The 23,046-nt window shown below is 29.5% G+C and overlaps 1 protein-coding gene across 1 annotated transcript in view; it reads left to right on the forward strand.

The window, feature by feature from the left end:
* LOC119601065 (serine/threonine-protein phosphatase beta isoform-like) overlaps nt 1-22,737 on the forward strand; it is a 91,225-nt gene extending 68,488 nt beyond the window's left edge. Inside the window, 6 exon segments of the mRNA XM_037951768.1 lie at nt 19,028-19,375; nt 19,437-19,568; nt 19,571-19,716; nt 19,718-19,780; nt 22,270-22,404; nt 22,490-22,737. Coding sequence (XP_037807696.1) covers nt 19,028-19,375; nt 19,437-19,568; nt 19,571-19,716; nt 19,718-19,780; nt 22,270-22,404; nt 22,490-22,603 — 938 coding nt within the window. The 3' untranslated portion in view covers nt 22,604-22,737.
* Nucleotides 22,738-23,046: the final 309 nt, after the last annotated feature.

Here is a 23,046-nt window from a genome sequence, read left to right on the forward strand (position 1 = left end):
GAACAGAACTAGAAAAGAACTAGAATTAGAACAGAACTAGAACAGACTAGAACAGAACTAGAACAGAACTAGAACAGAACTAGAACAAGAACAGAACTAGAACAGAACTAGAACAGAACTAGAACAGAAATAGAACAGAACTAGAACAGAACTAGAACAGAACTAGAACAGAACTAGAACAGAACTAGAACAGAACTAGGACAGAACTAGAACAGAACTAGAACAGAACTAGAACAGAACTAGAACAGAACTAGAACAGAACTAGAACAGAACTAGAACAGAACTAGAACAGAAACCTAGAACAGAACTAGAACAGAACTAGAACAGAACTAGAACAGAACTAGAACAGAACTAGAACAGAACTAGAACAGAACTAGAACAGAACTAGAACAGAACTAGAACAGAACTAGACAGAACTAGAACAGAACTAGAACAGAACTAGAACAGAACTAGAACAGAACTAGAACAGAACTAGAACAGAACTAGAACGAACTAGAACATAACTAGAACAGAACTAGAACAGAACTAGAACAGAACTAGAACAGAACTAGAACAGAACTAGAACAGAACTAAACTAGAACAGAACTAGAACAGAACTAGAACAGAACTAGAACAGAACTAGAACAGAACTAGAACAGAACTAGAACAGAACTAGAACAGAACTAGAACAGAACTAGAACAGAACTAGAACAGAACTAGAACAGAACTAGAACAGAACTAGACAGAACTAGAACAGAACTAGAACAGAACTAGAACAGAACTAGAACAGAACTAGAACAGAACTAGAACAGAACTAGAACAGAACTAGAACAGAACTAGAACAGAAACTAGAACAGAACTAGAACAGAACTAGAAACAGAACTAGAAGAGAACTAGAACGGAACTAGAACAGAACTAGAACAGAACTAGATCTCAATTAGAACTCAACTAAAACTCAACTAGAACTCAACTAGATCTCAACTAGAATTCAACTAGAACTCAACTAGAACCCAACTAGAACCCAACTAGAACCCCAACTAGAACTCAACTAGAACTCAACTAGAACTCAGCTAGAACTCAACTAGATCTCAACTAGAACTCAACTAAAACTCAACTAGAACTGAACTAGAACAGAACTAGATTTGAACTAGAATCGATCTGTACCAGAACTAGAACGGATCTAGAACAGAACTAGAACTCAACTAGAACTCAACAAGAACTGAACTATAACAGAACTAGATTTGAACTAGAATCGATCTGAACCAGATTTGAACTAAAATTTAATTCTAATATCTCTTAATCTTTTATTATTGTCTTTTTCACTTAGTTTCTTTTAGTTTAATACAACAGAACTAGAACAGAACTAGAACAGAACTAGAACAGAGCTAGAACAGAACTAGAACAGAACTAGAACAGAACTAGAACAGAACTAGAACAGAACTAGAACAGAACTAGAACAGAACTAGAACAGAACTAGAACAGAACTAGAACAGAACTAGAACAGAACTAGAACAGAACTAGAACAGAACTAGAACAGAACTAGAACAGAACTAGAACAGAACTAGAACAGAACTAGAACAGAACTAGAACAGAACTAGAACAGAACTAGAACAGAACTAGAACAGAACTAGAACAGAACTAGAACAGAACTAGAACAGAACTAGAACAGAACTAGAACAGAACTAGAACAGAACTAGAACAGAACTAGAACAGAACTAGAACAGAACTAGAACAGAACTAGAACAGAACTAGAACAGAACTAGAACAGAACTAGAACAGAACTAGAACAGAACTAGAACAGAACTAGAACAGAACTAGAACAGAACTAGAACAGAACTAGAACAGAACAGAACTAGAACAGAACTAGAACAGAACTAGAACAGAACTAGAACAGAACTAGAACAGAACTAGAAGAGAACTAGAACGGAACTAGAACAGAACTAGAACAGAACTAGATCTCAATTAGAACTCAACTAAAACTCAACTAGAACTCAACTAGATCTCAACTAGAATTCAACTAGAACTCAACTAGAACCCAACTAGAACCCAACTAGAACCCAACTAGAACTCAACTAGAACTCAACTAGAACTCAGCTAGAACTCAACTAGATCTCAACTAGAACTCAACTAAAACTCAACTAGAACTGAACTAGAACAGAACTAGATTTGAACTAGAATCGATCTGTACCAGAACTAGAACGGATCTAGAACAGAACTAGAACTCAACTAGAACTCAACAAGAACTGAACTATAACAGAACTAGATTTGAACTAGAATCGATCTGAACCAGATTTGAACTAAAATTTAATTCTAATATCTCTTAATCTTTTATTATTGTCTTTTTCACTTAGTTTCTTTTAGTTTAATACCTTTCTAGCTGCTTCAAAATTAATTAAATTTAAGTGCTAGTTAAAAGAAATAACAAGTTTTTAACACTTAACAAAAATGCGAGGGTTGAAGGAAACTTCCCTTTGTGCTCTGACAGATTTAAATTTCGTTTGCAGTTTTAAACCTCAACTTTATTTTAACTAGTGCGTTAATTGTAATTTTATACCTCGTTTATTTCTTTGTTATTTTTGCTACTCTTTACCTTTTATCGTTAAAATTCAATTTGTTTTAGTTATAATTAAAAAAGAACTTTAGCATACTTGCAACAGCTTTATAATTACAAAGAGTGTTGCATATATTAGGGAGTGAAGATAAAAAACTATTAACATATTTTAGCTTTTTTGAAAAGCAAATATGCAGACATGACATGACAATGTATCAATATTGTAAAATATTTAACACGACAATCAAACTGTGTTACCCACCCCCTCCAATTATGCAAATATAAGAAACTGTTGCTGCTAGGTAATAGCTTTATAAAATTTAAATGCATAGCATATATTAAGGAGTTAAAAATGCAATTCTTTTTTCTATTTAAATCCTTAACAAACAATTTACAAGTATCCCTGAAAAAAAAGCAGAAGATTCAATGAAATCATTTACATATCTTAACAATTTCCACACAGGGGAAACATATCAACAGGACTAACAAATGAAGAAATCTATGTGGGAATAGAGAAGCTACAGCTAAGGGATTGAACTCTAAATAAACAGAAAATATTGTTAAAAGAAATAAAAGAAAAAGAAAACAGGAACTAAAGCTATAAAGCAACAATAAACGATTGCATATGTAAAAGGATGTGCACAAACTATTGCATATTTTAAGGGATATGTTAGAAATTGCTTGCATTTATATGTTACTTTCATAAAATATGCAATATTTACTATGTTTTGTGAGATGCTTAACAAATCTTTAGGAATTTATTATTTATCATAAATTTTAGTTTTATATAACATGTAGAAACATGTTGCAAGGAAAGTTCAATGATTGTTAAAAAAAAGGGGGAATGAATAAGAAAACTTGTTAGGAAATCTTTTGATTTGTTTTTTGAAAAAAAAAAACTTTAAAAAAGCAATATAAACTTATCCTAAGGGAGTTACTGGTCTTTTAAGGGAATAGTCTAAGTGTTAGTGTTAAAATTTTAAATGTGAAGCATACTTTAGGGGCTTTAGGCAAGACATTATTAAAACAAGTTAAAGTCTTTTTTTAAAAAAAAATATGAAAAGAAGTTGTACCTTTTCTAAGCTAAAGTAAAATATAAAAATACACTTTTTCTAAGCTGAAGGAGGATAAATGAAAAGAACAAGTGCATACTTTAAGGAGGAAAAGAAAAGGAAAAAGTAATTAAAATGTTTATAAATAAGACTTTTAAGATTAAAAAAACTTCAATTTCATATTACACCTATTGAAGCCTACTTTTAGGCTGGACTATACATACAAATTTAAAGACTATTTTAAGGCTTTCTTTTTAAATTATTAAAATATCAATTACTAGCAATAACCTTCACATGTGGTTAAATTCTCCAGCTGACAAACAAATAGGAAAAGGGCGCCCACAAATAAATGAATGAATGAATGAATAGCTGACTCTGACAAAAAGCCTGACTCTCCAACTATAGATAAAAATAAAGATGTACACAGGAAGTTAAATAGCAAACAAGACAAGACAATACAAATTTTACAACTACAATAAAACCTGATAGACAAAACAACAATACATATTCGTACATAAATATTACAAAAAACAAAGAGCAAAAGGAAAAACAATGACAACACAATATTGTTTAGCTGGTTTGAAGGTTGAACAGATAAAACATGTTCATACATGTTTAAAATATGAAACACAACAACAACGACAACAAAATAAAATACTATAACAACAACAAAAATATACTATATCAATAAATCCTTAATGAAAGCAGAAAAAGTAAAATATACTGCAGCTCTAAAGTATGCTTTGGTTTTTGTATATATTTATTTTCTTGTTTCTTTTGTTTAACAACAAGTAAATACAAGAAATTAATGGTGTCGTTAAACAACAACAATACAGTAACATTAATACACACAAAATAAATGTAATGTAGTAGAAACAAAAAAATTAAAATAAATGTTTATTAAGTTATTCAGAAGAATGTTTGGTAGTAAAACCCTTAATTAAGGCAAATGTTAAACTTTATTAGACTTTAATTAAACAAATTAACTAAAAATTTATTGTAAAAACATAACAATTTTTGTTTTTTGTTAATAATAAACATTTCTAAATTAAATTTTTAAAATTTTTATAAAAAACTAAACATTTTATTTAACTCTAAAATTTTTAATTTTAAAATATTAATCATACGCCCCAAAAGCCATTTCGAATAAAAATTTTAAAGTAATTAATCACTAAAGCAATTTGTTTAAAACTTAGCCAGCAAAGAAATAGTTCAGTTCTAGTTCTGTTCTAGTTCTGTTCTAGTTCTGTTCTAGTTCGTTCTAGTGTTCTAGTTCTGTTCTAGTTCTGTTCTAGTTCTAGTTCTGTTCTAGTTGTTCTAGTTCTGTTCTAGTTCTGTTCTAGTTCTGTTCTAGTTCTGTTCTAGTTCTGTTCTAGTTCTGTTCTAGTTCTGTTCTAGTTCTGTAGTTCTGTTCTAGTTCTGTTCTAGTTCTGTTCTAGTTCTGTTCTAGTTCTGTTCTAGTTCTGTTCTAGTTCTGTTCTAGTTCTGTTCTAGTTCTGTTATAGTTCTGTTCTAGTTCTGTTCTAGTTCTGTTCTAGTTGTGTTCCAGTTCTGTTCTAGTTGTGTTCTAGTTCTGTTCTAGTTCTGTTCTAGTTCTGTTCTAGCTCTGTTCTAGTTCTGTTCTAGTTCTGTTCTAGTTCTGTTCTAGTTCTGTTCTAGTTCTGTTTAGTTCTGTTCTAGTTCTGTTCTAGTTCTGTTCTAGTTCTGTTCTAGTTCTGTTCTAGTTCTGTTCTAGTTCTGTTCTAGTTCTGTTCTAGTTCTGTTCTAGTTCTGTTCTAGTTCTGTTCTAGTTCTGTTCTAGTTCTGTTCTAGTTCTGTTCTAGTTCTGTTCTAGTTCTGTTCTAGTTCTGTTCTAGTTGTTCTAGTTCTGTTCTAGTTCTGTTCTAGTTCTGTTCTAGTTCTGTTCTAGTTCTGTTCTAGTCAGTTCTAGTTTTCTAGTTCTGTTCTAGTTCTGTTCTAGTTCTGTTCTAGTTCTGTTCTAGTTCTGTTCTAGTTCTGTTCTAGTTCTGTTCTAGTTCTGTTCTAGTTCTGTTCTAGTTCTGTTCTAGTTCTGTTCTAGTTCTGTTCTAGTTCTGTTCTAGTTCTGTTCTAGTTCTGTTCTAGTTCTGTTCTAGTTCTGTTCTAGTTCTGTTCTAGTTCTGTTCTAGTTCTGTTTAGTTCTGTTCTAGTTTTTTTAGTTTTTTTTCTGTTCTAGTTTGTTCTAGTTCTGTCTAGTTCTGTTCTAGTTCTGTTCTAGATGTTCTAGTTCTGTTCTAGTTCTAGTTCTGTCTAGTTCTGTTCTAGTTCTGTTCTAGTTATGTTCTAGTTCTGTTCTAGTTCTGTTCTAGTTCTGTTCTAGTTCTGTTCTAGTTCTGTTCTAGTTCTGTTCTAGTTCTGTTCTAGTTCTGTTCTAGTTCTGTTCTAGTTCTGTTCTAGTTCTGTTCTAGTTCTGTTCTAGTTCTGTTCTAGTTCTGTTCTAGTTCTGTTCTAGTTCTGTTCTAGTTCTGTTCTAGTTCTGTTCTAGTTCTGTTCTAGTTCTGTTCTAGTTCTGTTCTAGTTCTGTTCTAGTTCTGTTCTAGTTCTGTTCTAGTTCTGTTCTAGTTCTGTTCTAGTTCTGTTCTAGTTCTGTTCTAGTTCTGTTCTAGTTCTGTTCTAGTTCTGTTCTAGTTCTGTTCTAGTTCTGTTCTAGTTCTGTTCTAGTTCTGTTCTAGTTCTGTTCTAGTTCTGTTCTAGTTCTGTTCTAGTTCAGATCTACTTTAGTTCTAGTTTGTTTTCTTAAGATCCCCTAAAAAATATAGCATACTTTTGAGCTTGTATACATTAAAACAAGGTTATATATAATTTTTTGTTTCAATGTCCTCTTTATCTTCCGCAAACCTTAATATCCTTCTCTCCATAAATTATATTTTTACAACAAAACTAACCATATCTTTTCTAAACTTTCAATTATTATTTTGCGTTATTCAGCCTTAATATAGGCTTTACCTTATTTTATTAAATCATAGTAAAACTTACTATTGGTTTACCTAAAACCTAGTTAAAAATGTTTACATTTTCTTTCTTGTTATACAAATTTATTTTCATTTTCTCAGTCACATTTTACATTCTCATCTTCTTCATACCTACTAATGCTTAAACATTCATCTTGATTTGTGTAAAAAAAGTAAAAACTAATAAAGTACACGTGACAATTGTCTAGAGTCCATTTCTATTTCTTGTTAAACAGACGACCTTTAGTAGCAACAGCAATCAACCCCCTCTTATACTTGTACCTTTACTTTTGGAAAAAAAAAGAAACACCTACGCCTTAATGTATACTACATATTATTTGTTTGTATCACATGATTCCATAACTGTTTTCGATTTTGTTTGTTACCGGGTTTTAGGTAGAAATGGCTTTGTTATTATTTGCTGCCTACTACAAAAACATAAATATTGTTGTTTGGAATTCTGTTTCAGAGAATTTTACTGATAATGATGATGAGAAAGATGATGATGAAAATACAAAAACATATTATTTGGGATTATTACGTATTTACATTTTACATTTGTTTTATGAAGCTTAGTTTGTTTCATTTTACATTTTTGCTAAGGTTTTCTTCTCTCAGTGGGTTCTTAACAATATTTTTGAACATTGTAGCCAGGCTGGCAGTTAGTTAAACATTGTTTCATTTAGAAATGCAATGACACTGAGAATAAGACCTTTCATTTGGAAAACATGAGTGTGAAATTAAGTTTTGTAATGAAATGATAACATGTCTTGACTAATTGGAAATGTTTTGTAAAACAAAATTGTTTTAACAAACATTGTTTGAAGATGATTTAAAAAATCAAGGTCATAAAAGAGATATAAATTTCATGCTTTTAATATGAGCTCTTCTTTAAATTTCTGTATTAGAAAGAAAGTCAATATTCTTGAATTTTAAATTCCATTGGAATTTTCAATCTATCTATAAAAATTTCCAAATTATAAGAAAAATTGCAGAAATAACCAATAATTATTATTAATCATACGCACCCTGGTTCAAAGAGAGAAAAAATATTTAATTTTTAAAAACTTTTAAACTAAAACTGTTAAAGCTACAAAATTTCGTGGACTTAAAGATAAGTATTTAAGCTTTTAATATAATATATAAAAGTAAAGAAACTACTCTCATAGTTGAAGCCTCTATTAGTCAATATTGTATCATTTTGGAAGACATTTTTCGGAGTTTTCCCTAAGTTTATATAAATATTTTATTTTCCTTTTAAGTTTAGTTAAGAGTTTGTATTTAAACTCCTATTAATTTTTCAAAATTCATTGCTAAATACAAACATTATAGCAAAAGTTGTGTAAAAGTTCTTAATTAAAATCAATCATACGTACTGTAGGACTCATAGAAAAACTGCATATAACTTCTAAACTATTAAAGGGATCAACACAAACTTTGGTATAATTGCAGAATACTAATTAAGCTTTTAAATGAACTCATAATTTTAGCCACAGTGGGTCAAGTTTGTTAAAAAATGTTCGAATATTTTTTTGTCTTTTCTAAAAGTTTCAATAAAAAATCTATAATTTACTTTGAAATAGTTTTTCTTTTAATTTGTATTTTAATATCTATCAATTATTTTCCTACGATTTCCTTTCTTTTGATTTTATTAAGTTTTAGTTCCGTTGCTTTTTTTTTTTTTTGTTGCAAAAAATATTTTCAAAGATTTTCTTCTCTCTATTAAATATCAATATTATTAAGGAAATAACTCTTAATGAATTCAACATTGAAATTTGCCAAGAAATAAACAAATACATAAAAAAATAAATAAACGAAAATAAGCAACAAAACAAACAACAACAAAATTCCAATAATTATAAGAACATTGAAAATGAAGGATGCAAAAAAACAAATAATCACAAAATAATTATAACCCTGAAGAATTTTATTTTCTTTTACAGAGAACCAAATGATGGGAAATTAAATAAAAAGCTGCAAAATTTTGTAAAAAAAAAATTTAACACTTTTTATGAATACTCTAGTTGTATTATCGATTTTTGCCTTTTCCCAAATGGTTGTCTTAAAAAAAAACTAATTTCTTAAAATATGCTGCTATTTGTTTCATAAATATGTACTTATGTTTGTATTATTTTAACATTTGTATGTGCAGCTTATGTCATTGGTTTTTCGTAAAACCATGAAATATTATACTTAAGGGATTTTTATTTTTATGGCCTACACATTTAGACTGGCCAAGCAAACGTAAGCACACAACTGAGTTCAGGTTATAATGCAAACATAAGCTTTAAAATGTTTGTTAAATAAGAAAAAAAAAAATAATAATACAAATGAAAATACAATAAATGTTAATATTTTATGATTAGGTTAGAAATATTTTAATTTTTACAAAAATAGGAAAACAAATAATTTTCAAGCAAATATAATCAAATTTGTCCCACTGTAGCTAGCTTTGTAGAGACTATGTTTAGACAAATTGCTGCTATAGCTTTAATATTATAATTACTTTAAATTACATAATTTTATTCAATATGTTCCTGGTTGCGTATGATTGATATTAATATTTATAAACTAGAACAGAACTAGAACAGAACTTGAACAGAACTAGAAAAGAACTAGAACAGAACTAGAACAGAACTAGAACAGAACTAGAACAGAACTATAACAGAACTAGAACAGAACTAGAACAGAACTAGAACAGAACTAGAACAGAACTAGAACAGAACTAGAACAGAACTAAAACAGAACTAGAACAGAACTAGAACAGAACTAGAACAGAACTAGAACAGAACTAGAACAGAACTAGAACAGAACTAGAACAGAACTAGAACAGAACTAGAACAGAACTAGAACAGAACTAGAACAGAACTAGAACAGAACTAGAACATAACTAGAACAGAACTAGAACAGAACTAGAACAGAACTAGAACAGAACTAGAACATAACTAGAACAGAACTAGAACAGAACTAGAACAGAACTCGAACAGAACTAGAACAGAACTAGAACAGAACTAGAACAGAACTAGAACAGAACTAGAACAGAACTAGAACAGAACTAGAACAGAACTAGAAACAGAACTAGAACAGAACTAGAACAGAACTAGAACAGAACTAGAACAGAACTAGAACTAGAACAGAACTAGAACAGAACTAGAACAGAACTAGAACAGAACTAGAACAGAACTAGAACAGAACTAGAACAGAACTAGAACAGAACTAGAACAGAACTAGAACAGAACTAGAACAGAACTAGAACAGAACTAGAACAGAACTAGAACAGAACTAGAACAGAACTAGAACTAGAACAGAACAGAACAGAACAGAACAGACAGAACAGAACAGAACAGAACAGAACAGAACTAGAACAGAACTAGAACAGAACTAGAACAGAACTAGAACAGAACTAGAACAGAACTAGAACAGAACTAGAACAGAACTAGAACAGAACTAGAACAGAACTAGAACAGAACTAGAACAGAACTAGAACAGAACTAGAACAGACCTAGAACAGAACTAGAACAGAACTAGAACAGAACTAGAACAGAACTAGAACAGAACTAGAACAGAACTAGAACAGAACTAGAACAGAACTAGAACAGAACTAGAACAGAACTAGAACAGAACTAGAACAGAACTAGAACAGACTAGAACAGAACTAGAACAGAACTAGAACAGAACTAGAACAGAACTAGAACAGAACTAGAACAGAACTAGAACAGAACTAGAACAGAACTAGAACAGAACTAGAACAGAACTAGAACAGAACTAGAACAGAACTAGAACTAGAACTAGAACAGAACTAGAACTAGAACTAGAACTAGAACTAGAACAGAACAGAACTAGAACAGAACTAGAACAGAACTAGAACAGAACTAGAACAGAACTAGAACAGAACTAGAACAGAACTAGAACAGAACTAGAACAGAACTAGAACAGAACTAGAACATAACTAGAACATAACTAGAACATAACTAGAACATAACTAGAACATAACTAGAACAGAACTAGAACAGAACTAGGACACAATTAGAAAAGAACTAGAAAAGAACTAGAACAGATTTGGAATAGAACTAGAACAGAATTAGAACAGAACAGAACTAGAACAGAACTAGAACAGAACTAGAACAGAACTAGAACAGAACTAGAACAGAACTAGAACAGAACTAGAACAGAACTAGAACAGAACTAGAACAGAACTAGAACAGAACTAGAACAGAACTAGAACAGAACTAGAACAGAACTAGAACAGAACTAGAACAGAACTAGAACAGAACTGGTTAGTGTCTGTTGTGATCTTTTGTTTAATCAAATTACTTTTGCCATTACTCCTCTTCTTCCTTGCCCGTTTAGTAGGCCTTTAAATGCGTTCATTACCGCTTAAATAGCAAGGCTGTCTGTCTGTCGTTCTTTTTGTCTAGTTTCATTCTTTTCCCTCTAATTTTCAAAATTTAATTTTCTACAAACTCTGACGTATAAACTTTTTATAGATTTTTATTCTTCTTAATTATTTCCACAAAATCTTTGCACACAGACGTCACTTAGATAAGATTAGCAACACAGAAAAAAAAGTTATAAAAATAAATTTCAAACAAAATTTAAACAGAAAAAAATCTCTTTTTATCTAACCGAAAAATTTGTTGTTTTCTAAAGAGCTTTTAAGATAATTTGCTTTTGTAAATAGAGATTCTATGTAGGCGGAAATAGTTGCTAGCTAGACAAATTATTAGAAAAAGGTATTAAGTTTAATAAACTTAATGTCAACAACAAATAAAACAAAATTGAAAATCGATTTTTGTTAATTGTTTTGTTTGTTAAAATATATATGAAAATTTAAATACTTTGTTGCTTTTTAAGAGAGAGGAAAAGGTTTTCGATTTTGTTTTTGTTGTTCTGCTGTTGTAACCAGTACTAATTTGTTTACATGAATATGAATCCTGAGCCGTTAATGTAATTATATTGTTTAAGTTTATTTATTTTTTCACTTTTAAAAGTAAACAATTTTGTTTCTAGTTATCTCGAGCGTTTAATATAAGGTGTGAAATTTCATTTAACAGCTGTGAACTTTGAAATGTTTTTAATAAACAAGTGAAAACTTTAAATATAGATTTCTTTCTAATTTTTCTTTTTTTCTAGCTTTCAATGATTCATTAAATTTTCCTCTAAATATTTGTTTAACAAAAGTTTCTTATTTTCCTTTTTTTGCCTAATTTTGTATAAATTTTATTTATTTATAGGCAACATGTGTAAATTTGTTTGTTTTCTTTTCAGTTTTTTTTTTAACTTTAAATATTTATGCTTATAAATTTTTTATTTGTATGTATATTTAGATTTGCATGTTGTAACCAAATGTTGCAAAAGTTTTAAAACAAACTTTGTTTCTTTGCTATTGTTTTATGGTGTTGTAGCTATAGTTTTTGGTCAGGGGTTTTGTTTAACCACGAGTTTTATTATTTTAGGCATGTTAAATTTAGGCTTGTTAAAGTTTTCTTGTTTTTTATTACTTTTTCCAGTTTTGACCAACTAGAAAATTTGTTGTATAAATTTGTTTATTTTATATTGTTTTATGAGTTTTTTCTGCCTAAAACTCATAAAACAATGTTAAAGGGTTTTGTCTAAATATTCACAAACTTTAGAAAATTTAAGAAAGTTTTATAATTTTTAACATAAACTAAAAATTTCATATTTTTATACAATTTTTGCAAAAATTTTATTTTGTTTAGTTTTTGTTTGTTAAAATTTCTTAAATTTTATTAATACTGTTATAATTTTAAATTATATATATTAAAATATGAACTCTTAGCTTTTAAAATCCGTTTAAATTTTTAAAATCCCTTAATAAATGCTCAAGTTACAAGGTATTTTGTAAAATAACTCAATAATTAATATCAATCATACGCACCGTGGTTCTTATGACAACATAAAAGCTTAGTTTTGTATAACTTTTCAAATAATCAAAAGAAAGTTTTAAAATTTGTCATAAACACAAACCACAAATTAAGCTTTAAAAATTTAGATTGAATTAAGTTCTAACTGGTGCACTGTGGGTCTAAATATCACAATTTATAAAACATATTTTTCATATTTTAAAATAAATTAAGTTAAAGTAAAAATTTTCCAATAAAACTTAATTATTTAAGCGATAAAATTAGTTTAATGCATATTTTTTAACCGTTTATTCGTGTATTTTTATACGATTAATCGAATAATCGATTATTTGTACTCTTATTTAAGAAAAATTGCGATAAAATTAAGTTTTTCTTCATGTTTTTAATTAACAAGATGATAAAATTTCTTTTACGAATATTATTTTATTCGATTATTCGAATATTTTTATGCGGTTATTCGAACATTATTTTATTCGTATTTGTGTTTTATTAGCAATGCAATAAAAATGATGTTGTAAATATACATATTTCTTTTATGAATATTTGTTAACCGATTATTCGAATAATTTTAATCGGTTGTTTTAATAATCCGTTATTCGTACTAATTTTTGATATAGATTATATAAAAATCATGATTTCTTCAAGTTTTTAGTAAATAAAATGATAAAATTTATTTTACGATTTTTTTTTGTTCGATTACTCGAATAATTTTATTCGGTTATCCAAATATTCACTCATGTGTATACATTTTTAATGAGCAATGTAATAAAAATGATGTTGTAAATATACATATTTCTTTTATGAATATTTTTTAATCGATTATTCGAATAATTTTAATCGATTGTTTTAATAATCGGTTATTCGTACTAATTTTTGATATAGATTATATTAAAATCATGTTTTTCTTAAGTTATTAATTAACAAGAGGACAAAAATTTATTTTACGAATATTTTTTATTCGATTATTCGTATAATTTTATTCGAATAATCGATAAATTTTATTGATTTTTGACAAAACAAAATTTTTTGTAAAAGTAATTACAAAATAGTCCAATAAAATATAGTTAAAGATTATTTTTTGCCCCTTTTATTCGTTTAATTTTAAACGATTATTCGAATAATCGATTATTCGCTATAATTTAAGAAACAATTTAAGTTAAATTCTAATTTTTTGTAAAAGCATTTCATATGAAACCTATTTTATTTGACATTTTTATTCGAGTATTTAAATATTTTTATTCGGTTATTCGAATAATCGTTTATTCGTTTTAATTTTCAAAGAAAATTAAGTTAAAATCGCGCTAATCGCACTCTTATTAACAGTGAAATGTATTTTGGGGATATGTTTATATAATTATTTAAATATTTGTATACGGTTATTCGAATAATCGTTTATTCGTTTTGATTTAAGCAGGAAAAATAAAGGTAAAATCAAATTTTCTTAACAGTATGTTATCAACAGTGCAATATAATATATTTTACGATAAATTTTTCCCAATTATTTGAATATTTGTTCAATCTATTATTCGAATAAACGATTATTCGTTTTGATTTATGAGGAAAATTAAGTTTAAATGATATTTATGTAATAGTGCTTAATTAATCGATTAAGTATGAATTAAGTTCAATTCCTGTTATTCGTATTGATTTTTGAAAAAAAAAAAAACTAAATTAAATTCGAATTTTTGTAAAAGTACTTGATAAGCAATAAGATAAAATGTATTTTAGGGATTTTTTTAGCGATTATTCTCAACATTTTAATCGATTATTCGAATACTCGTTTAATATTTTTGATTTTCGTTACTGATTTGGTTAAAATCTATTTTTTGTGATAGTATTTACTTTAACAGTGCGTTTAACTTAATTTTACGATTATTTTTTAACCAATTAATCGAATAATTGTAAACGGTTATACGAATAATCGTTTGTTGCTATTGGTTGATGGCCATATCTTTTATTATAAAGCAAATTACGTTAAATGCAGAGCTAAAATCTTTATTACACTATCACTTTTTTAACGATTATTCGAATAATTTTATTCCGTTATTTGAATAATCGATTATTCGCTTTGATTTTTTTCGATTTTTTTATTAAAAATTGATAATTTACACCATAATTTTAAAGTTTAATGTTTGTAATCGGTTTATCGAATATTTTTGGTTTAATTTATATCAATATTTGTTTTTATTGTTGTTTTATACTCTTCTTTATAATTTTTATGATATTTTCTTGTTTGTTAATAAAAATATACATCCTTAGCTTTCATTCTTCGTTTAATTTTTAGAATCCCTTTATTAATACCAAAGTTATGAACAAATTTGTGAAAAAAGATCGAATTAATATCAATCATACGTACTGTAGGGCAAATATGGAAATTTTTAAATAACTTTTGAATTAGAAAGGCTATTGTTTTGAAATTTGTTATGTTGTTAGACTATATATGAAGCATTAATCAACCATTAAAAACATGTTCCTAGGTGGACGCACAGTGGGTCTAAAAGAAAAAATTTCAAAGATTTTTTTTTTGTAACAAAAGTATTAATACTTCTTGCTGTATAACTTTTGAAATAGAAATGCTAAAGTTTTGAAATTAAGTACATTGATAAGGTACATGTCAAGCTTTTGAAGACCTATAAAAATATGGCTCTAGCTGTCGAAACAGTGGGACTAACAGGGAAATTTGCATTTTTTTACATTTGCTAAAAATCTTTGTTTTTAATAAATTTCGTTAAAAAATCTATTCTGTTCTTCACTGCTGTTATTTCGAGCATTTTATTACCTTTATTTTGCTAGTGTTTTGTAAATTTGTTTATTTTTAATCTTGTTTATTATGTTTTTTTTTGTTTTCTCTATTGTTTATAGTGTGTATGTGTTGAAAATCGCATTAAAATTCCAGGTTTTAGTGTTGATTTTATAAATATTTTATTACAAACAAATTTGGATTTGAAGAACAACAATATGCAACAGATGTTTTTAATTACATTTATTTATTAAGAGAAGAATTAAACTAATTAAAAATATTTAATGTTTTTCTTTAAAAGAACGAAAAATGGTTTAACAGTTTTCTTTAATTGATGGAAATAAACTTAATGCAGATATTTTTAACTATTTCTAGGCTAATTTTGCTTAAGGGTGTTTAAAAGTTTATTGCCTACTTTAAGGCTTTCTTCCCTTAACTGCTGTCACTTTATATATTTGCGTTCTATTTTCAAATTTTTTCCATTTTCCTCCCTACTTAGTTACAATGTTAATGTCAATTAAATTACATTTTATTTTAATTCTTTTAATACTTATTTGTTTTATAAAACATTTTTTTCTTTTTTGCATTTTTTAATTAATTTTTAATTGTAGTTTATTTCGTTTTTCTCCTATTTTTATTTCACACTCATTTCTTTCTCTTGTTCTCTATTATTCAGTTTTTTCATTAAACAAGTGTTAATTGAAAATAATTGTTACATATAAGAGGAAGAGAGGTTATAGGCGGCACAGTAAACTCATCATTTAAACAGATTATTTTGTAATTGTGTAATATATGTATGTGTAATGTGTCTGACAGTTTAAATATAGGGAAGAAATAAGCGGTTGTCATGAAAGTATAAAGAAAATTATTTAATATTGTTAATTTTGTAGGAAGAAAATCTAAGGGAAAGGTATTTTTTAATATTTCTTTAATAATTTAATATGTTTTTTATAATTAATATTTAGTTTATTTTCTTATCTTCCAACATCCATTTAATTTTTAAAAAAAGCTTTAAAAATACCAAAGTTATAAGTAATTTAATAAAAATACTTTAAATTAATATCAATCATACGCACCCAGCTACAAAAGCAATATGTAGCTTTTTTAATAACTTTTTAATAACAAAAGCTATTGTTTTCAAACTTGGTAGTTCTAGTTCTATACTTACAAATGAGTATATTTCTAAATTATAACAGTCAATATCAGGCCCCCTTATTATGTTTAATTTTGCAACGAGCCCTCTTTTTTAATCATTAACTGAAGTCGTCTGCCATGTTTTATAATGGTCTCTCAATAATCTTGAGAGCAATTTCCTCCGATTACCGTTGTTGTTTAATATTGTTATAAAAACAAATGTTTTGATTTATTTTACAAATGATTAAAGTTTCTTAAGATTAGTTTCTTGAAAGCAAAAAACCTGTTCAGTTGCTTTCAAATATTTTATAAGAAGTTAGTTACTCACGTGAACTATTTGTTTTCTTATCTTAACAAAAAATTTATTTATAAAGTTCAGCTGGTTATTTAATCTACAAATGATAAATCTTGCTAAAAGTAAAAATTTTTTAAAATTTTTGCGTTTTTTGCAAGAAACAAACATGACTTTGCTTTTCGTTAATGTTGCGTAAACGTTGAAATAAGTTCTTAGAACAAATAATGTTCAGTTCTCTTCTAGTTTAGTTCAAGTTCTGTTCTAGTTCCGTTCTAGTTCTGTTCTAGTTCTTTCTGTTCTAGTTCTGTTCTAGTTCTGTTCTAGTTCTGTTCTAGTTCTGTTCTAGTTCTGTTCTAGTTCTGTTCTAGATCTGTTCTAGTTCTGTTTCTAGTTCTGTTCTAGTTCTGTTCTAGATCCTGTTCTAGTTCTGTTCTAGTTCTGTTCTAGTTCTGTCTAGTTCTGTTCTAGTTCTGTTTCTAGTTCTGTTCTAGTTCTGTTCTAGTTCTGTTCTAGTTCTGTTCTAGTTCTGTTCTAGTTCGTTCTAGTTCTGTTCTAGTTCTGTTCTAGTTCTGTTCTAGTTCTGTTCTAGTTCTGTTCTAGTTCTGTTCTAGTTCGTTCAAGTTCTGTTCTAGTTCTGTTCCTAGTTTCTGTTCTAGTTCTGTCTAGTTCTGTTCGAGTTCTGTTCTAGTTCTGTTTCTAGTTCTGTTCTAGTTCTGTTCTAGTTCTGTTCTAGTTCTGTTCTAGTTCTGTTCTAGTTCTGTTCTAGTTCTGTTCTAGTTCTGTTCTAGTTCTGTTCTAGTTCTGTTCTAGTTCTGTTCTAGTTCTGTTCTAGTTGCTGTTCTAGTTCTGTTCTAGTGCTGTTCTAGTTCTGTTCTAGTTCTGTTCTAGTTCTGTTCTAGTTCTGTTCTAGTTCTGTTCTAGTTCTGTTCTAGTTCTGTTCTAGTTCGTTTCTAGTTCTGTTCTAGTTCTGTTCTAGTTCTGTTCTAGTTTCTGTTCTAGTTTCTGTTCTAGTTCTGTTCTAGTTCTGTTCTAGTTCTGTTCTAGTTCTGTTCTAGTTTCTGTCTTCTAGTTCTGTTCTAGTTCTGTTCTAGTTCTGTTCTAGTTCTGTTCTAGTTCTGTTTAGTTCTGTTCTAGTTCTGTTCTAGTTCTGTTCTAGTTCTGTTCTAGTTCGTTCTAGTTCTGTTCTAGTTCTGTCAGTTCTGTTCTAAGTTCTGTTCTAGTTCTGTTCTAGTTCTGTTCTAGTTCTGTTTTAGTTCTGTTTTAGTTCTGTTCCATTTCTGTTCTAGTTCCGTTCTAGTTCTGTTCTACTTCTGTTCTAGTTCTGTTCTAGTTCTGTTCTAGTTCTGTTCTAGTTCTGTTCTAGTTCTGTCCTAGTTCTGTTCTAATTCTGTTCTAGTTCTGTTCTAGTTCTGTTCTAGTTCCTTTCTACTTCCGTTCTAGTTCTGTTTTAGTTCTGTTCTAGTTCTGTTCTAGTTCTGTTCTAGTTCTGTTCTAGATCTGCTCTAGTTCCATTCTAGTTCTTTTCCAGTTCTGTATTAGTTCCTTAAAGTATGCTTTAATTTGAAATAAAATTCATCCTTAAAATATGCTTTAATTTCTGATTTTCTGAGAATTATTGTTAAATTACGCCATCTGTCGGCTTTAGCCTCCACTAAATTCATTCTCTCATAATCAAACCCTTTCGCTTTCCATATAATTTACATTTATGCGCCTTAAATTATGCTTCTCTGAATTTACTCTAATGTTTAAATAACAGCATTTTTTGTGTACTTATAAAATTTCCTCAATATGAAATTCAACCATGATTTCCTGGAAGTCTTTATTTATAGTTTGCCTTTTTAACTTTTGCCACACAAGTTTAAATTTAAAATTCCCAGAAATTTATTTTGTTTTGCCTTCCAATAAAACACGTGTTACTGTCAAGCATGTTATTTATTAATACATCAAACCGCCTAACTGTAGGCTTTAGATAAAAAACAACTTTTCCAACAATTTCCTAAAATTAGTAAAAATTTTAAATGGAGCTTGTCATGTTGGTTTAAGTTATAAAATTGCTATTTTTAATTAAATTCTGCTAAAAACAACGATGTTTTGTGTTATAAACAAATTATCAAGTTGTTAAAAATAGTTAAACAGCATTGACAGGAAGATTAGTGTGGCCTAAAAATAGGCAATGAGTTTATGTAAAAGAGGAAATAATAACTAAGGGGAAGAGTTAAATATAAATAGAGAATAATAGTTATAAGTTAACAATTGTTTGATGAACCGTAAATAAATAACTTTTTTAAAAGAATATCCTACTTACGCCCAAAAATAGGCAGTAGATATTTAACTTAAACAGCTAGCAAAAGCAGGCTTTAAAAACTTAATGTAATTCATTATTAAAATTAATAAAATATTTTTCTATTTCTTTTCTTTTTAGTGCGTAGCTGTCGCACGGGTAAATCAGTACAAATGTCTGAATCTGAAGTACGAGGTCTGTGTTTAAAATCCCGTGAAATATTCCTACAACAACCTATACTCTTGGAGCTCGAAGCACCTCTCATTATATGCGGTGACATACACGGTCAATATACAGATCTATTGCGTTTATTCGAATATGGTGGTTTTCCACCAGCAGCCAATTATCTCTTCTTGGGCGATTATGTTGACAGAGGCAAACAATCGCTGGAAACCATATGCCTGCTGTTGGCCTATAAAATCAAATATCCGGAAAATTTCTTTTTATTGCGTGGCAATCACGAGTGTGCCAGTATTAATCGTATTTATGGTAATAGTTCTCACGCTTTAAATAAACTCCTAGATTTATTACGAATCTCTATTTGTTTTAGGCTTTTATGACGAATGCAAACGACGTTTCAATGTTAAATTGTGGAAAACCTTTACAGACTGTTTCAATTGTTTACCCGTCGCCGCCATTATCGATGAGAAGATTTTCTGCTGTCACGGCGGTTTGAGTCCCGATCTACAGGTATGGAACAAATTAGACGCTTGATGCGTCCCACAGATGTACCCGATACTGGTCTATTGTGTGATCTGTTATGGAGTGATCCTGATAAAGATGTCCAGGGTTGGGGTGAAAATGATCGTGGTGTTAGTTTTACATTTGGTGGCTGATGTTGTATCGAAATTTTTACATAAACATGAAATGGATTTAATATGTCGTGCTCATCAGGTAAGTCGCCAACAGATTTTTTTAGTTCTGTTCTAGTTCTAGTTCTGTTCTAGTTCTGTTCTAGTTCTGTTCTAGTTCTGTTCTAGTTCTGTTCTAGTTCTGTTCTAGTTCTGTTCTAGTTCTGTTCTAGTTCTGTTTCTAGTTCTGTTCTAGTTCTGTTCTAGTTCTGTTCTAGTTCTGTTCTAGTTCTGTTCTAGTTCTGTTCTAGTTCTGTTCTAGTTCTGTTCTAGTTCTGTTCTAGTTCGTCAGTTCTGTCTAGTTCTGTTCTAGTTCTGTTCTAGTTCTGTTCTAGGGTCTGTTCTAGTTCTGTTCTAGTTCTGTTCTAGGTTCTGTTCTAGTTCTGTTCTATTCTGTTCTAGTTCTGTTCTAGTTCTGTTCTAGTTCTGTTCTAGTTCTGTTCTAGTTCTGTTCTAGTTTTCTGTTCTAGTTCTGTTCTAGTTCTGTTCTAGTTCTGTTCTAGTTCTGTTCTAGTTCTGGTTCTAGTTCTGTTCTAGTTCTGTTCTAGTTCTGTTCTAGTTCTGTTCTAGTTCTTTCTAGTTCTTGTTCTAGTTTCTGTTTCTACGTTCGTTCTAGTTCTGTCATAGTTCTGGTTCTAGTTCTGTTCTAGTTCTGTTCTAGTTCTGTTCTAGTTCTGTCCTAGTTCTGTGTCCTAGTTCTGTTCTAGTTCTGTTCTAGTTCTGGTCTAGTTCTGGTTCTAGTTCTGTTCTAAGTTCTGTTCTAGTTCTGTTCTAGTTCTGTTCTAGTTCTGTTCTAGTTCGGTCTAGTTTCTAGTTCTAGTTCTGTTCTAGTTGTCTGTTCTAGTTTCTGTTCTAGTTCTGTTCTAGTTCTGGTCGAGTTCTGTTCTAGTTCTGTTCTAGTTCTGTTCTAGTTCTGTTCTAGTTCTGTTCTAGTTCTGTTCTAGTTCTGTTCTAGTTCTGTTCTAGTTCTGTTCTAGTTCTGTTCTAGTTCTGTTCTAGTTCTGTTCTAGTTCTGTTCTAGTTCTGTTCTAGTTCTGTTCTAGTTTCTGTTCTAGTTCTGTTCTAGTTCTGTTCTAGTTCTGTTCTAGTTCTGTTCTAGTCTAGTTCTGTTCTAGTTCTGTTCTAGTTCTGTTCTAGTTCTGTTCTAGTTCTGTTCTAGTTCTGTTCTAGTTCTGTTCTAGTTCTGTTCTAGTTCTGTTCTAGTTCTGTTCTAGTTCTGTTCTAGTTCTGTTCTAGTTCTGTTCTAGTTCTGTTCTAGTTCTGTTCTAGTTCTGTTCTAGTTCTGTTCTAGTTCTGTTCTAGTTCTGTTCTAGTTCTGTTCTAGTTCTGTTCTAGTTCTGTTCTAGTTCTGTTCTAGTTCTGTTCTAGTTCTGTTCTAGTTCTGTTCTAGTTCTGTTCTAGTTCTGTTCCTAGTTCTGTTCTAGTTCTGTTCTAGTTCTGTTCTAGTTCTGTTCTAGTTCTGTTCTAGTTCTGTTCTAGTTCTGTTCTAGTTCTGTTCTAGTTCTGTTCTAGTTCTGTTCTAGTTCTGTTCTAGTTCTGTTCTAGTTCTGTTCTAGTTCTGTTCTAGTTCTGTTCTAGTTCTGTTCTAGTTCTGTTTAGTTCTGTTCTAGTTCTGTTCTAGTTCTGTTCTAGTTCTGTTCTAGTTCTGTTCTAGTTCTGTTCTAGTTCTGTTCTAGTTCTGTTCTAGTTCTGTTCTAGTTCTGTTCTAGTTCTGTTCTAGTTCTGTTCTAGTTCTGTTCTAGTTCTGTTCTAGTTCTGTTCTAGTTCTGTTCTAGTTCTGTTCTAGTTCTGTTCTAGTTCTGTTCTAGTTCTGTTCTAGTTCTGTTCTAGTTCTGTTCTAGTTCTGTTCTAGTTCTGTTCTAGTTCTGTTCTAGTTCTGTTCTAGTTCTGTTCTAGTTCTGTTCTAGTTCTGTTCTAGTTCTGTTCTAGTTCTGTTCTAGTTCTGTTCTAGTTCTGTTCTAGTTCTGTTCTAGTTCTGTTCTCTTCTGTTCTAGTTCTGTTCTAGTTCTGTTCTAGTTCTGTTCTAGTTCTGTTCTAGTTCTGTTCTAGTTCTGTTCTAGTTCTGTTCTAGTTCTGTTCTGTTCTAGTTCTGTTCTAGTTTCTGTTCTAGTTCTGTTCTAGTTCTGTTCTAGTTCTGTTCTAGTTCTGTTCTAGTTCTGTTCTAGTTCTGTTCTAGTTCTGTTCTAGTTCTGTTCTAGTTCTGTTCTGTTCTAGTTCTGTTCTAGTTCTGTTCTAGTTCTGTTCTAGTTCTGTTCTAGTTCTGTTCTAGTTCTGTTCTAGTTCTGTTCTAGTTCTGTTCTAGTTCTGTTCTAGTTCTGTTCTAGTTCTGTTCTAGTTCTGTTCTAGTTCTGTTCTAGTTCTGTTCTAGTTCTGTTCTGTTCTGTTCTGTTCTAATTCTGTTCTAGTTTTGTTCTAGTTTGTTCTAGTTCTGTTCTGTTCTAGTTCTGTTCTAGTTCTGTTCTAGTTCTGTTCTAATTCTGTTCTAGTTTTGTTCTAGTTCTGTTAATTTATTCATATTTTTTCTATTTTCAGGTCGTTGAAGATGGTTATGAATTCTTTGCCCGCCGTCAATTGGTGACCTTATTCTCAGCTCCCAATTATTGTGGTGAATTCGATAATGCCGGTGGTATGATGACTGTGGATGATACACTAATGTGCTCATTCCAGGTAAGTTTTAACACTCCATCTCCACTCCACTCGCTAGCAATTAAACGAAATATTTTAAATTTTATTTGATTTCATTTTGTTTTAGATTTTAAAGCCCTCCGAAAAGAAGGCCAAATATATGTACAGTGGCATGAATACATCACGGCCTACCACACCGCAACGCAACGCTCCATTAATAGCAACGAATAAGAAGAAATAATACATCCATCCGCTTCCATTTCCTTAAAAGTTATTAAATTATTATATACATATAAAATTTGATAATAATAAATATTATAATAATACTACAACAAGAAAACAAAAAACAACAACAAAAACAAATAATAATAAAAATATTAAAAAAGCTACGTGTACTACAACAACAACAACAAAAAAATCTACAAAAAAATTATTCAAAAATTAACTTTAAGTTGAATTTCAGAAAAAAAGAAAAAGCATTAAAAACGAACAGCAATCAATCACCATAAAACCTACAAAACCAGAAAAGTTACCCACTTTTAATCATAATTAATATTTAAAGAAAAATGACAAAAAAGTAAAAAAAAAAAAATTAAAATTTATTTAAACTTGAAAACAAAATGAATAAAAATACAAAACATAAATATATCTTCTATATTTAAATTTAAATTAAATAAAAATTCT

Source organism: Lucilia sericata, unplaced genomic scaffold (assembly GCF_015586225.1).
Source record: "Lucilia sericata isolate MDLA Ls3-8-SP2 unplaced genomic scaffold, ASM1558622v1 Contig000141F_arrow, whole genome shotgun sequence".
Classification (NCBI taxonomy): Eukaryota; Metazoa; Arthropoda; class Insecta; order Diptera; family Calliphoridae; genus Lucilia; species Lucilia sericata.